Here is a 15,717-nt window from a genome sequence, read left to right on the forward strand (position 1 = left end):
CCTCCTCATCTCATCCCCCTACCCTCACCTCCTCATCTCATCCCCCTGCCCTCACCTCCTCATCTCATCCCCCTACCCTCACCTCCTCATCTCATCCTCCTCCTCATCTGATCCCCCTGCCCTCATCTCCTCCCCCTACCCTCATCTCACCCCCCTACCCTCACCTCCTCATCTCATCCCCCTACCCTCACCTCCTCATCCCACCTTCACCCTCTTGGGCATGGAGGTCAGCAGAGCTTCACAGGTTGTCACTGGAGTCCTCTTCCCCTCCTCCATGACGATGGTTTAACAGGACAGGTTCCACTCAGAACAGGTCTCGCCATGGTCGACCAAAGAAGTTGAGGTCACGTGCTCAGCGTCATATCCAGAGGTTGTCTTTGGGAAATAGACGTATGAGTGCTGCCGGCATTGCTGCAGAGGTTGTAGGGGTGTGGGGTCAGCCTGTCAATGCTCAGACGTGTGTGGCGGCAACCAGGTGAGGAGGACAAAGACAAGTGTATCTTGTCTACAGTCAAGCGTGATGGTGGGAGTGTCATGGTCTGGGGCTGCATGAGTGCTGCCGGCACTGGGGGGCTACAGATCATTGAGGGGACCATGAATGCCAACATGTACTGTGACATACTGAAGCAGAGCATGATCCCCTCCCTTCAGAGACTGGACCGCAGGGCAGTATTCCAACATGATAATCACCCCAAACACACCTCCAAGACCACCACTGCCTTGCTAAAGAAGCTGAGAGTAAAGGTGATGGACTGGCCAAGCATGTCTCCAGACCTAAACCCTATTGATCATCTGTGGGACATCCTCAAATGGAAGGTGGAGGAGCGCAAGGTCTCCAACATCCACCAGCTCCGTGATGTCATCATGGGGGAGGGGAAGAGGACTCCAGTGACAACCTGAGAAGCTCTGCTGACCTCCATGCCCAAGAGAGTGAAGGCAGTGCTGGAAAATAAAGGCGGCCACACAAAATATTCACACTTTGGGCCCAATTTGGAGATTTTCACTTAGGGGTGTACTGACTTTTGTTGCCAGCGGTTTAGACATTAATGGCTGTGTGTTGAGTTATTTTGAGGGGACAGGAAATTTACACTGTTATACAAGCTGTACACTCACTACTTTACATTGTAGACAAGTGTCATTTCTTCAGTGTTGTCACATGAAAAGAGAGAAGAAAAGATTTACGCACATGTGACTGAGGGGTGTACTCACTTTTGTGAGATACTATAAACAGTAAAACCTTGGATTGCGAGCATAATTCATTCTGGAACCATGCTTGTAATCCAAAGCACTTGTATATCAAAGCAAATTTCTTCTCTTATATAATCAGTTGTGACATGATGCCACGTATATCAAGACATCGCCTGTATATCAAGTCAAAATTTATTTAAAAAATTTAGCTTGTCTTGCAAAACGCTCTCAGACCGAGGTTTTACTGTGTATTTATGTATATGTGTGTAGATAGATGGATAGATACAGTGGTGTGAAAAAGTGTTTGCCCCCTTCCTCATTTCCTGTTCCTTTGCATGTTTGTCACACTTAAGTGTTTCGGAACATCAAACCAATTTAAACAATAGTCAAGGACAACACAAGTAAACACAAAATGCAATTTGTAAATGATGGTGTTTATTATTAAAGGTGAAAAAAAATCCAAACCATCATGGCCCTGTGTGAAAAAGTGATTGCCCCCCTTGTTAAAACATACTATAACTGTGGTTGTCCACACCTGAGTTCAATTTCTCTAGCCACACCCAGGCCTGATTATTGCCACACCTGTTCACAATCAAGGCATCACTTAAATAGGAGCTGCTTGACACAATAAGGTCCACCAGAAGATCCTTAAAAGCTACACATCATGCCGAGACCCAAAGAAATTCAGGAACAATTGAGAAAGAAAGTAATTGAGATCTATCAGTCTGGAAAGGGTTATAAAGCCATTTCCAAAGCTTTGGGAATCCAGCGAACCACAGTGAGAGCCATTATCCACAAATGGCGAAGACATGGAACAGTGGTGAACCTTCCCAGGAGTGGCCGGCCGCCCAAAATTACCCCAAGAGCGCAGCGACGACTCATCCAAGAGGTCACAAAAGACCCCACAACAACGTCCAAGGAACTGCAGGCCTCACTTGCCTCAGTTAAGGTCAGCGTTCATGCCTCCACCATCAGGAAAAGACTGGGCAAAAATGGCCTGCATGGCAGAGTTCCAAGGAGAAAACCACTGCTGAGCAAAAAGAACATCAAAGCTCGTCTCAATTTCTCCACAACACATCTTGATGATCCCCAAGACTTTTGGGACAACATTCTGTGGACCGATGAGACAAAAGTGGAACTCTTTGGAAGGTGTGTGTCCAAGTATATCTGGCATAGAAGGAACACTGCATTTCATAAAAAGAACATTATACCAACAGTAAAATATGGTGGTGGTAGTGTGATGGTCTGGGGCTGTTTTGCTGCTTCAGGACCTGGAAGACTTGCCGTGATAAAAGGAACTATGAATTCTGCTGTCTACCAAGAGATCCTGAAGGAGAATGTCCGACCATCTGTTCGTGTACTCAAGCTGAAACGAACTTGGGTTCTGCAGCAGGACAATGATCCTAAACACACCAGCAAGTCCACCACCGAATGGCTGAAGAAAAACAAAATGAAGACTTTGGAGTGGCCTAGCCAAGTCCTGACCTGAATCCTATTGAGATGTTGTGGTATGACCTTAAAAAGGTCGTTCATGCTCGAAAACCCTCTAATGTAACTGAATTAGGACAATTCTGCAAAGATGAGTGGGCCAAAATTCCTCCAGGACGCTGTAAAAGCCTCATTGCACGTTATCGCAAACGCTTGGTTGCAGTTGTTGCTGCTAAGGGTGGCCCAGACAGTTATTAGGTTTAGGGGGCAATCACTTTTTCACACAGGGCCATGATGGTTTGGATTTTTTTTCACCTTTAATAATAAACACCTTCATTTACAAATTGCATTTTGTGTTTACTTGTGTTGTCCTTGACTATTGTTTAAATTGGTTTGATGTTCCGAAACACTTAAGTGTGACAAACATGCAAAGGAACAGGAAATGAGGAAGGGGGCAAACACTTTTTCACACCACTGTAGATACAGCAGTGATCCTGACCTCCCTGGAGCCCTAAGAAAAATTCTGCTAAGGGGCCCTCTACCTGACCCGTCATGCCATGAGAAGGGTCCCCAGAGAGCCTCCCTACTTACATCAAGATAACTAGAGAGCCTCCTCCTTACATCAGGGTCCCCAGAGAGCCCCCCTTACATCAGGGTCCCTAGAGAGCCTCCCCTTCCATCAGGGTCCCCAGAGAGCTTCCCCTTACATCAGGGTCCCCAGAGAGCCTTCCCTTACATCAGGGTCCCCAGAGAGCGTCCCCTTACATCAGGGTACCCAGAGAGCCCCCCTTACATCAGGGTCCCTAGAGAGCCTCCCCTTCCATCAGGGTCCCCAGAGAGCTTCCCCTTCCATCAGGGTCGCCAGAGAGCCTCCCCTTACATCAGGGTCCCCACAGAGCCTTCCCTTACATCAGGGTCCCCAGAGAGCCTCCCCTTACATCAGGGTCCCCAGAGAGCGTCCCCTTACATTAGGGTCCCCAGAGAGCCCCCCTTACATCAGGGTCCCTAGAGAGCCTCCCCTTCCATCAGGGTCCCCAGAGAGCTTCCCCTTCCATCAGGGTCCCCAGAGAGCCTCCCCTTACATCAGGGTCCCCAGAGAGCCTTCCCTTACATCAGAGTCCCCAGAGAGCCTCCCCTTACATCAGGGTCCCCAGAGAGCGTCCACTTACATCAGGGTCCCTAGAGAGCCTCCCCTTACATCAGGGTCCCTAGAGAGCCTCCCTTACATCAGGGTCCCCAGAGATCCTCCCCTTACATCAGGGTCCCCAGAGAGCCTCCCCTTACTTCAGGGTTCCTAGAGAGCCTCCTCTTACACCAGGGTCCCCAGAGAGCCCCCCTTTCATCAGGGTCCCCAGAGAGCCTCCCCTTCCATCAGGGTCCCCAGAGAGCTTCCCCTTACATCAGGGTCCCCAAAGAGCCTCCCCTTACATCAGGGTCCCCAGAGAGCCTCCCCTTACATCAGGGTCCCCAGAGAGCCTCCCCTTACATCAGGGTCCCCAGAGAGCCTTCCCTTACATCAGGGTCCCCAGAGAGCCTCCCCTTACATCAGGGTCCCCAGAGAGCGTCCCCTTACATCAGGGTCCCCAGAGAGCCCCCCTTACATCAGGGTCCCTAGAGAGCCTCCCCTTCCATCAGGGTCCCCAGAGAGCTTCCCCTTCCATCAGGGTCCCCAGAGAGCCTCCCCTTACATCAGAGTCCCCAGAGAGCCTCCCCTTACATCAGGGTCCCCAGAGAGCGTCCACTTACATCAGGGTCCCTAGAGAGCCTCCCCTTACATCAGGGTCCCTAGAGAGCCTCCCTTACATCAGGGTCCCCAGAGATCCTCCCCTTACATCAGGGTCCCCAGAGAGCCTCCCCTTACTTCAGGGTTCCTAGAGAGCCTCCTCTTACACCAGGGTCCCCAGAGAGCCCCCCTTTCATCAGGGTCCCCAGAGAGCCTCCCCTTCCATCAGGGTCCCCAGAGAGCTTCCCCTTACATCAGGGTTCCCAAAGAGCCTCCCCTTACATCAGGGTCCCCAGAGAGCCTCCCCTTACATCAGGGTCCCCAGAGAGCCTCCCCTTACATCAGGGTCCCCAGAGAGCGTCCCCTTACATCAAGGTCCCTAGAGAGCCTCCCCTTACATCAGGATCCCTACAGAGCCTCCCTTACATCAGGGTCCCCAGAGATCCTCCCCTTACATCAGGGTCCCCAGAGAGCCTCCCCTTACTTCAGGGTCCCTAGAGAGCCTCCTCTTACACCAGGGTCCCCAGAGAGCCCCCCTTACATCAGGGTCCCTATAGAGCCTCCTCTTACATCAGGGTCCCCAGAGAGCCTCCCCTTTACATCAGGGTCCTCAGAGAGCCCCCCCTTACATCAGGGTCCCCAGAGAGCTTTCCAGATGTGCGGGGGGGATGCTGGGTCTTGGGGGCTCCATGCAGCTTGCTCAGTGAGCGTATAGGGCGGATCATCTCTAGATAGATAGATATAATATACATACATTCACCGGCCACTTTATTAGGCGCCCCCTTGCGAGTAGCATGTTGGACCCCATTTTGCCTTCATTCTTGGTGGCATAGATACAACAAGGTTTTGGAAAAGTTCCTCCATAGTGACATGATAACATCACACAGTTTCTGCATATTTTTTGGCTGCACATCCATGATCTGGATCTCCCGTTCCTCCACATCCCAAATGTGCTCTATTGGATGAGATGTGGTGAGTGTGGAGGCCATTGGAGGACAGTGACCTCATTGTCCAGTGGTGAGATGATTGGAGCTTTGTGACATGGAGCATTATCCTGCTGGGAGGAGCCATCAGAAGATGGGGACACCCCATCCCCCACACCATTACACCCCCACCACCAGCCTGAACCGGTGATACCCCATCCCCCACACCATTACACTCCCACCACCAGCCTGAACCGGTGATACCCCATCCCCCACACCATTACACCCCCACCACCAGCCTGAACCGGTGATATCCCATCCCCCCACACCATTACACCCCCACCACCAGCCTGAACCGGTGATACCCCATCCCCCGCACCATTACACCCCCACCACCAGCCTGAACCTGTGATACCCCATCCCCCACACCATTACACCCCCACCACCAGCCTGAACCTGTGATACCCCATCCCCCACACCATTACACCCCACCACCAGCCTGAACCGGTGATACCCCATCCCCCACACCATTACACCCCCACCACCAGCCTGAACCGGTGATACCCCACCCCCCACACCATTACACCCCCACCACCAGCCTGAACCGGTGATATCCCATCCCCCACACCATTACACCCCCACCACCAGCCTGAACCGGTGATATCCCATCCCCACACCATTATACCCCCGCCACCAGCCTGAACCGGTGATTCCCCATCCCCCACACCATTACACCCCCACCACTAGCCTGAACCGGTGATACCCCATCCCCCACACCATTACACCCCCACCACCAGCCTGAACCGGTGATATCCCATCCCCACACCATTATACCCCCGCCACCAGCCTGAACCGGTGATTCCCCATCCCCCACACCATTACACCCCCACCACTAGCCTGAACCGGTGATATCCCATCCCCCACACCATTACACCCCCACCACCAGCCTGAACCGGTGATATCCCATCCCCCACACCATTACACCACCAGCCTGAACCGGTGATATCCCATCCCCCACACCATTACACCCCCACCATGCATTTTACATTATTTAATCTGCCCAACAACGAATTGGCCAAATAAAAAGAAGAAATTAATCCAAAACGCATCAAAATTGCATTTCTGAAAACGCAAAAAGCACTGCTGAAAAGCTCAAAAGCAACATGCATGTGTGTGAGAATCGATCCTTATTCAGGAGCGAGCTGTCATCACTGCTTCACCAATCCTTCATCCAGGGCCAGCCCTACCATGGGTGCCAGGGGGTTCATTGCACCCAGGCAACATTTTGAGAGGGGCAGCAAATTTAACCTCTCCTCCTCTTCTTTTTACCCAGCAGATTTGTGTGTCATGTTGACAGCTGACCCCTGGGCCACTCTGCCTGCCCCTATACTACCCTAGCCCGCCCCTGTACTGCCCTAGCCTGTCCATATACTACCCCAGCCTGTCCATATGCTACCCTAGCCTGTCTATATTCTACCCTAGCCAGTCCATATGCTACCCTAGCCTGTCCATATTCTGCCATAGCCTGTCCATTATACTTCCCTAGCCTGTCTACTACCCTAGCCTGTCCATATACTACCCTAGTCTGTCTATCTACTACACTAGCCTGTCCATATACTACCCCAGCCTGTCTATATACTGCCCTAGCATGTCCATATACTGCCCTAGTCTGTCTATCTACTACACTAGCCTGTCCATATACTACCCCAGCCTGTCTATATACTGCCCTAGCCTGTCCGTATACTGCCCTAGCCTGTCTATATACTACACTAGCCTGTCTATATACTGCCCTAGCCTGTCTATATACTACCCCAACCTGTCTATATACTACCCCAGCCTGTCTATATACTAACCTAGCCTGTCTATATACTGCCCTAGCATGTCTATATACTGCCCTAGCCTGTCCATATACTGCCCTAGCCTGTCTATATACTACACTAGCCTGTCCATATACTACCCCAGCCTGTCCATATACTACCCCAGCCTGTGTATATACTAACCTAGTCTGTCTATATACTGCCCTAGCCTGTCCATATACTGCCCTAGCCTGTCTATATACTACCCCAGGCTGTCCATATACTACCCCAGCCTGTGTATATACTAACCTAGTCTGTCTATATACTGCCCTAGCCTGTCCATATACTGCCCTAGCCTGTCTATATACTACACTAGCCTGTCCATATACTACCCCAGCCTGTCCATATACTACCCCAGCTTGTCTATATACTACCCCAGCCTGTCTATATACTAACCTAGCCTGTCTATATACTGCCCTAGCCTGTCTATATACTACCCTAGCCTATCTATATACTACCCTAGCATAATGGTATATCATATAATTTTGCATAAAGACAAGACGCTGTTGCATGTAAATCTGACTGCCTGATAAATTTTAGTTTTATTTATCGTGATATAAAATAATGGATGGGTGGGCCTTTGGGTGGGTGTGATTATTATTATTATTTTGGGGGGGACAGCATTTCATTCTTGTACCCAGGCAGCACAATGTCTTGGGCCAGCCCTGGCTTCACCAGCAGAGATGAGTGGAGTCATGTTTGATGTGACTGATAATGATGTTTTTATGTCTCTTGCAGACAGCACTCCATAGTAAAGGGGAATAACGGATTGCCCCCTGTGGACCGCTTACTAAAGTTCCTGGTGGACAGTTCCGCTGACTCTGAAGAAGTTCTACAATGTGCCAACTGTGACCTGGAGTGCAAGAAACAGGTGACTTCACCCCGCAGGCATCTGCAGGAAATGTCTACTTAGCACTTACCTTGGGCCCTATTCACATTTTGTGTAGCAGGAACTTGTGATTATGTACGGGCGATTTTTAATGCGATTCTGTGTGCTGTGCATATGGCAGTCCATTCACTTCAATGTGCTGCCCTATATGTGTTTGCTGCCCGAAGGAAGCCCCTTCTCCTTTTTTGGGGCAACAAGCTTCACACGGTTTTTTGCCTTGATTGCAGTGCAACAATCACGGCAAAATCGCACGGTAGTTTACCATTTAGAATTCATTTTTAGAATGGATAAAACCCAAAACGCACTTTGCACGTTTCTTGCAGTGCTTGCCATGTGTGAACAAGGGCCCCAGGCTGGGTCCACACTATGCGGCTCGCGGCAAGGCGTACGGTGCGTCCCTGTTCTCCGTTTTCAGGGGTGAATCAGGTCCGACTTTTCTCCTGAACTTCGCTCCGGAGATGTGTGAACCGGTCACACTCTCTTGTCATTAGACACGTGCAATTCGTTTAGTTCCCAATTAGTTTTTTAACGAATTTAGACAAATTCATTCATTCGGAAATATCAGAATTTCCGAATTTTTCAAAGAATTTTGAATTTCGGAAATCCAAAAATAAGAATGAAAATTCAAAAACCTGAAAATTCTAAAATCTGAAATAATAACTAACTAATAATAACTTACCTATACTAACTATTAAATTATAGGTATTGAGTAGGGATGAGCCGAACACCCCCCGGTTCGGTTCGCACCAGAACTCTCGAACGGACCCCGCGTTCGTAACGAACGTTAGAACCCCATTGAAGTCTATGGGACTCGAACGTTCGAAATGGAAAGTGCTAATTTTAACGGCTAATATGCAAGATACTGTCCTAAAAAGGGTTTGGGGACCTGCCTCCTGCCTCAGGGGACATGGGTCAATGCAAAAAAAAGTTTTAAAAATGGCCGTTTTGGCGAGAGCACTGATTTTAATGACGATTAAAGTGAAAAAAAAAAAGTGAAATATTCCTTTTAAATATGGTGCCTGGTGGGTGTCTGTAGTATGCCTGTGAAGTGCCACGTGTTTCCCGTGTTTAGAACAGTCCCTGCACAAAATGACATTAAACGGAAATAACACCATTTAAAACTGCTTGCGGTTTTAATGTTATATCTGGTTCCTGCAATATGGTTGAAAATCATTCAGAAAAATGGCATGGGTAGCCCTCCCTGCCCATTACCAGCCTATTTGAGTCTTGTACGCATATTAAGGGGAACCCCGTACCCATATTAAAAAAAGGAAATGCGTGTGGCCCCCAGGCCCTATATACTCAGAACAGCAGTATACAGGCGGTGCAAACAAGACAGGGACTGTGTAGGTTTGTTGTGTTAAGTTAAATCTGTTTGTAATTTTCAACCGGTACATTTTTAAAGTGTAGCTCCAGTCAAAAAAACTATTTTTAAGCTTTTTGGAAAACATAGGGAAGGGTTATCACCCCTGTATAATTTGTTTTGTCGTCCATCTTTTTTCATCTCACTTGCTGCTGTCTGATGTTTGTAAGTTGGATGTTTGAAAGTAGGGGCCTGCCCTATATGCTCTGCAGAAATGGCGGAACAAGGTGTTGGTTTTGCCACCACATTGCAAGCCCTCAAAGTGACTCTTGGTGGGCACTGGAGCACCCTGCTGTGAACGATTATATCAAGAATTGTAATTACATGCCATTGTTGAACAGTGGTAGAAAAATTGACCTTTGGTGGTTGTGGTGCTGGTGCCACAACACTATAAGTCCTCACCGTTACTCTGGGTGGGCACAGGAAGGGGCCCTCCTGTGAAATATTATATCAAGAATTGTAATTACATGTCCCTGTTAAACAGGGGCAGAAAAATTGGGCCTTAGGCACTGGTGCCATCACACTGCAACCTCTGCCATATACTCTAGTTTTATTGCAGGAATTAGCCCTGCTGCAAAGCATTGCATCAAAAATTGTACTTAAACGCCCCTGTTAAACAGGGGCAGAAAAATTGGGCCTTAGGCACTGGTGCCATCACACTGCAACCTCTGCCATACACTCTAGTTTTATTGCAGGAATTAGCCCTGCTGCAAAGCATTGCATCAAAAATTGTACTTAAACGCCCCTGTTAAACAGGGGCAGAAAAATTGGGCCTTACGCACTGGTGCTGGTGCCACCACACTCCAACCTCTGCCATATACTCTAGTTTTATTGCAGGAATTAGCCCTGCTGCAAAGCATTGCATCAAAAATTGTAATTAAACGCCCCTGTTAAACAGGGGCAGAAAAATTGGGCTGCTGGCATCACCCAGAACCAAAAATGTTCTTCCAACATATCAGCGGAGGAGGAAGAGGATAGACAATCAACATAACAGGACAGTCACTCAGCATCAGCATAGGCAGTCTTGAAGGGATGTGATATTTCAAAAAAAATTATTCGGTTACATCAGCTTCAGGTGCTTGGTAGCTGTGGGTGATCCAAGACTGATTCATCTTGATGAAGGTCAGTCGATCAACTGATTCGGTGGACAGGCGCACCCTGTGATCGGTAACAAAGCCACCAGCAGCACTAAAGGTGCGTTCCGAAAGAACGCTGGATGCAGGACAGGCCAGTAGCTCAATTGCATACTGTGCAAGCTCTGGCCAGTGATCCATCCTCAAGACCCAGTAAGCCAGAGGATTTTCGGTGGGAAAGGTGTCCAAGTCTGACCTTGCCCCTAGGTATTCCTGCACCATGTAAATTAGACGCTGGCGATGGGTGCTGGAACCAATCATACCTTGGGGCTGCGGACTAAAAAATTGTCTGAAAGCATTGGTCAGACGGCCACCTTCTCCACCGCTCCTTCTGACCGATGCCTCAGCAACACGTTGTCCAGGACCAGGAGTTTGTAACCTCCCAGTCTCTGGGAACGCGTTGCACAGAGCTTTCTGCAAGGCCTCCCGGAGATGTCTCATCCTCTGCTCCCTCTGCGATGGCAAGATAAGGTCGGCAACCTTACCCTTGTACCGTAGATCAAGGAGAGTGGCCAGCCAGTAATGGTCCCTCTCCTTGATCCGAAGAATACGAGGATCCTTCCGCAGGCTTTGCAGGATCAGGGAGGCCATGCAGCATAGGTTAGCTGAGGCATTCGGTCCGGAGTCCTCTGGGTCACTAAGGACAACATGATCCGCAGCTACCTCCTCCCAGCCACGTACAAGTCCACGTGTTTCTTGGGACTGTAAATCATCCCTATAAGACTGCTGCTGCTGATGCTGATGCTGAGTGCCAGCCTCCACCTCCATGCTGACACAATCATCCTCCTCCTCCTCTTCCTCCTCCTCACCCTCTTCCTGTGTGATGGGTGGCACAGCAGGAACACTGTCTGGATAAAGGGGGCCTTGAGAGGCAAGGAAGTCCTCCTCTTCCTGCCTCTGTTCTGCCTCAAGTGCCCTGTCCATTATTCCACGCAGCGTATGCTCCAAGAGGTGGACAAGAGGTACAGTGTCACTGATGCATGCACTGTCACTGCTCACCATCCTTGTGGCCTCCTCAAACGGTGACAGGACAGTGCATGCATCCCTGATCATGCCCCACTGGCGTGGTGAGAAAAAACCAAGCTCCCCTGACCCTGTCCTGGTGCCGTAGTCGCACAGGTACTCATTGATGGCCCTCTGCTGCGTGTGCAGCCGCTGCAGCATGGCCAATGTTGAGTTCCATCTGGTGGGCATGTCACATATAAGGCGGTTCTTGGGCAGGTTCAACTCCTTTTGGAGCTCAGCCAGCCGAGCACAGGCATTAAATGATCGGCGGAAATGCACACAGACTTTCCTGGCCTGCTTCAGGACATCATGTAAGCCGGGGTACCTGCCCAAGAACCGCTGCACCACCAGGTTAAGGACGTGAGCTACACAGGGCACATGGGTCAGTTGTCCCTGTCGGAGGGCGGAGAGGAGGTTGGTGCCATTGTCGCAAACCACCATTCCTGGCTTAAGCTGGCGTGGCGTCAACCACCTCTCGGCCTGCCCCTGCAGAGCTGACAAAACATCCGCCCCAGTGTGGCTCCTGTCCCCCAAACAAACCAGCGCAAGCACGGCATGGCATCGTTTTGCCTGCGTACTTGCGTAGCCCCTGGAACGCCTACGGAGCACCGCTGGTTCTGAGGACAGAGCACTGGAAGAGGCCATGGAGGAAGAAGAAGAGGAGGGGGTGGAGGAGAGAGGTGTGTCACAACCAATAGTAGCATTTTGGAGGCGTGGTGGCGGAACAACCTCCAACACTACTGCACCTTGTCCTGCATCCTTCCCAGCAGCCAGAAGAGTGACCCAATGGGCCGTGAAAGACAGGTAACGTCCCTGTCCATGCCTGCTGGACCATGAGTCAGCGGTTATCTGACCGCCCTGTCCAGCGAGGCAAGGACATTGCCTTCCACATGCCGGTAGAGAGCCGGAATCGCCTTCCGTGAGAAAAAGTGGCGTTTGGGGACCTGCCACTGAGGAACCGCACATTGTACAAACTCACGGAAGGGGGCCGAGTCTACCAACTGAAAAGGCAGCAGTTGAAGTGCTAGCAATTTAGCCAAGCTAGCATTCAACCGCTGGGCATGTGGATGGCTGGGAGTAAATTTCTTCCGCCGGTCCAGCAGCTGGGGCAGGGACGTTTGCCTGCTATAATCGGACGTGGATGTACCACTAGCAGAGTTCCCGGAAGCACTTGGCTGTGACACACCTAATTCTACACCTTCATTCCTCTCAGAGCAGGTTTCAGAGAGGACTGAAGGTCTAGTGGGGTTGGAGATGCCAGCTGATGAGGAGCAAGGAGAGGTCCGCTTTGTTCTTTGGTGTGGGTCTTTGAGGTACGCTTGCCAACGAGCTGCATGGCAGGTCAACATATGTCTGGTCAAGCATGTGGTGCCCAAGCGGCTGATGTTTTGGCCACGTGAGATACGCTTGAGACATATGTTGCAAATAGCAGCGGTGCGATCTGATGCACTCGTCTCAAAAAAGGCCCACACCAAAGAACTTTTAGAATAACGCGCAGAGGAAGCGCTCTGCGCAGGCGGAGCTCTGCGGTGTGATTCAGTCGGTGTGCTGCCCCTAAGCTGGCCCCCGGAGGGCATCCTGCCTCGTTGGACATGTGCCTCCTCCTCCTCCTCCCTCCTTCCAGGCACCCACGTGGAGTCAGTGCCCTCATCATCCCCTCCCTCTTCATCGCTGTAGCAAACCTGGCAGTATGCTGCAGCTTGTGGAACATGACTGCCAGATTGCTGTGCTTCTTGAGCATCCTCTCTCTCTGCGCTCACGCTACTGCCTTCCTCTAGCTGAGTGTCATCATCAGAGCCCACCAAACACTGGGCATCCTCCTGGAGCATGTACCCAACACTGTGCTCAAAGAGTTCAGGAGACTCCTCAGGAGGACGTGGTGGGTCTAGGGAAGGAGTCACTGATGATGACATTGAGAGGAGGGAAGACGATGCGTTGGCAGCTGCTTTGCTACTACCCTGAGACTGGGTGAGAGAGGATGAGGAGGATGAAGAGGGCTTGGTCATCCACTCTACCAAGTCGTTGGCATGTTGCGGTTCAACATGTCCAGCTGCAGAAAAGAAGGACAAGCATGTCCCATGGCCACGTGCTGATGACAATGCACCGCGTCCACGACCAGCACTGTTGTCTCTAGACACAGAGCCTGCTTGCCCTCTTTTATCGGCTCGCGCCTGTCTGCCTCTCCTTGCTGGCCTTCCAGACATGGTAATGGCCTGAAGGGAGTTGGGTAAAACAGTAGTTGGGTAGTTTATATTGTGCTGTAGGCACACAACACCCACTAACTCCTGCAGATGCCTTTTTTATAGAACAGCAGAGTTAAAGGGGTATATACAGATGTATACTGTGCTGTGCTGGAAGCACACACAACTTCCAATAACTCCTGCAGATGACAATTGGGCCCAAATAGAGAACAGCTATGTAGGTGGATTATAGCGGTATGAACTGGGTACAGAGCACGCAGACAGCACGCACTATCTCCTGAGTGACACTACTGACTGCAAGCGCTATTATTAAAGATGGACCACTAGCTATATAGGTGAGGTGAATATCACGGTGTATACTGCGGTCAGGGCACGCAGACAATAACCAGAAAACAGCAGAGTTAAAGGGGTATATACAGATGTATACTGTGCTGTGCTGTGCTAGAAGCACACACAACTTCCAATAACTCCTGCAGATGGAAATTGGGCTCAAATAGAGAACAGCTATGTAGGTGGATATAGTGGTATGTACTGGGTACAGAGCACGCAGACAGCACGCACTAACACTACTGACTGCAAGCTCTATTATTAAAGCTAGATCACTAGCTATATAGGTGAGGTGAATATAGTGGTGTATACTGCGGTCAGGGCACAGACAGTAACCACTACACAAGAGCAAGATAGTAAATCAGCCAAAAACGATTGGTGTGTAACTGTGTTGAAGGTACACAGAACACCCACTGCTTCAGATGCCAACACACTACACGAGGCCACCTCAAAGGCGGCCTTATATAGTGTGGGGCGTGCACTACACAGCCTGAGCTATGATTGGCCACAGGCAGGATGCCTGTGGCCAACCATGGCTCTCCTCGCTGCTGGCGCTGCGATTGGCCAAGCATGCGGGGTCACAGTGCATGCTTGGCCAATCGTGAGCCAGCAATGCATTGCGCCATCGCAGTGCATTGTGGGCCACACGAATTTTGCCGCGAACGGCCCAAACGTTCGGAATTCGGCGAACGCACGAACGACCAATGTTCGAGTCGAACTTACGTTCGACTCGAACACGAAGCTCATCCCTAGTATTGAGATTTCCTTTCAAGTTTTGGCTGTTAGTGAACGTAACAAATGTATCCAAAGTTACAAATTATCCGTAATAATCAATGCCGTATCTAAATGAATGGAACGTAACTAATTAATAATAATAATAAAAACGTATTATTATTATTATTATGTATTATTATTTTATTCCATTCTATTTGTTTAGATACGACATTCTTTTTTTCGGATGGTTCGTAACTTCAGATAAACTTGTATTCATTATGTTGGTGTAGAAATTGAAGAAAACAGCTGAACGGCCGCACTCAGAATAACACCTTTTATTTGTGACAAAACAGTGTATAAGATCCAAAATCTCTTACATCATGGTGATGAAAGGTACTTATATTGATGTGAAACGCGTTAGCCTGTCTGTACCTTTCATCACCATGATGTAAGAGACAGGCTGCGTACACACGCGGGGACTATTCGCTCAACTTTGTTCGTCAAACAGTTTCAGCGGACAGTCCGCTCAAAATTAGCATGGACGGACTTGGCCACACACGACGAACGAACAGTCCGCTGAAACTTGCGCGATGACGTGAACGGCACGTACGACGGGACGAAAAATACGACGTCCTATACACTGCAATACAACTTTCGGCGTGTAAATCCTTTCTGAGCATGCGCAGAACTTAGTTTGACGAACAAGCCTACACACGAGGGGACTGTTCGCTGAAACAAAGTTTCAGCGGACAGTTTTTCGGAAATTCCGAAAAACTTTGTTCAGCAGACTGTTCGCTGAAACTGTCCGCTGAAAGCCCACACACGGGCGGACTGTCCGCCGAAACACTGTTCAGCGGACAAAGTTGAGCGAACAGTCCCCGCGTGTGTACGCGGCCACACGGTTTTGCCACGAATAAAAGGTGTTATTCGGAGTGCGGCCGTTCAGCTGTTTTCTTCAAATTTCTAC

General features: G+C 49.9%; 1 protein-coding gene across 2 annotated transcripts in view; it reads left to right on the forward strand.

Annotated features, from left to right (window-relative positions):
- RNF207 (ring finger protein 207) overlaps positions 1-15,717 on the forward strand; it is a 90,162-nt gene that overhangs the window by 14,633 nt on the left and 59,812 nt on the right. For both annotated transcript variants that reach the window (XM_077458305.1, XM_077458304.1), the window contains exon 3: positions 7,857-7,989. In XM_077458305.1, coding sequence (XP_077314431.1) covers positions 7,857-7,989 — 133 coding nt within the window. The remainder of the gene's footprint in view (positions 1-7,856; positions 7,990-15,717) is intronic.

The sequence above is a fragment of the Lithobates pipiens genome, unplaced genomic scaffold, assembly GCF_037356315.1.
Source record: "Lithobates pipiens isolate NorthernLeopardFrog02 unplaced genomic scaffold, aLitPip1_a1.2 Scaffold_27, whole genome shotgun sequence".
In the NCBI taxonomy this organism is placed as follows: Eukaryota; Metazoa; Chordata; class Amphibia; order Anura; family Ranidae; genus Lithobates; species Lithobates pipiens.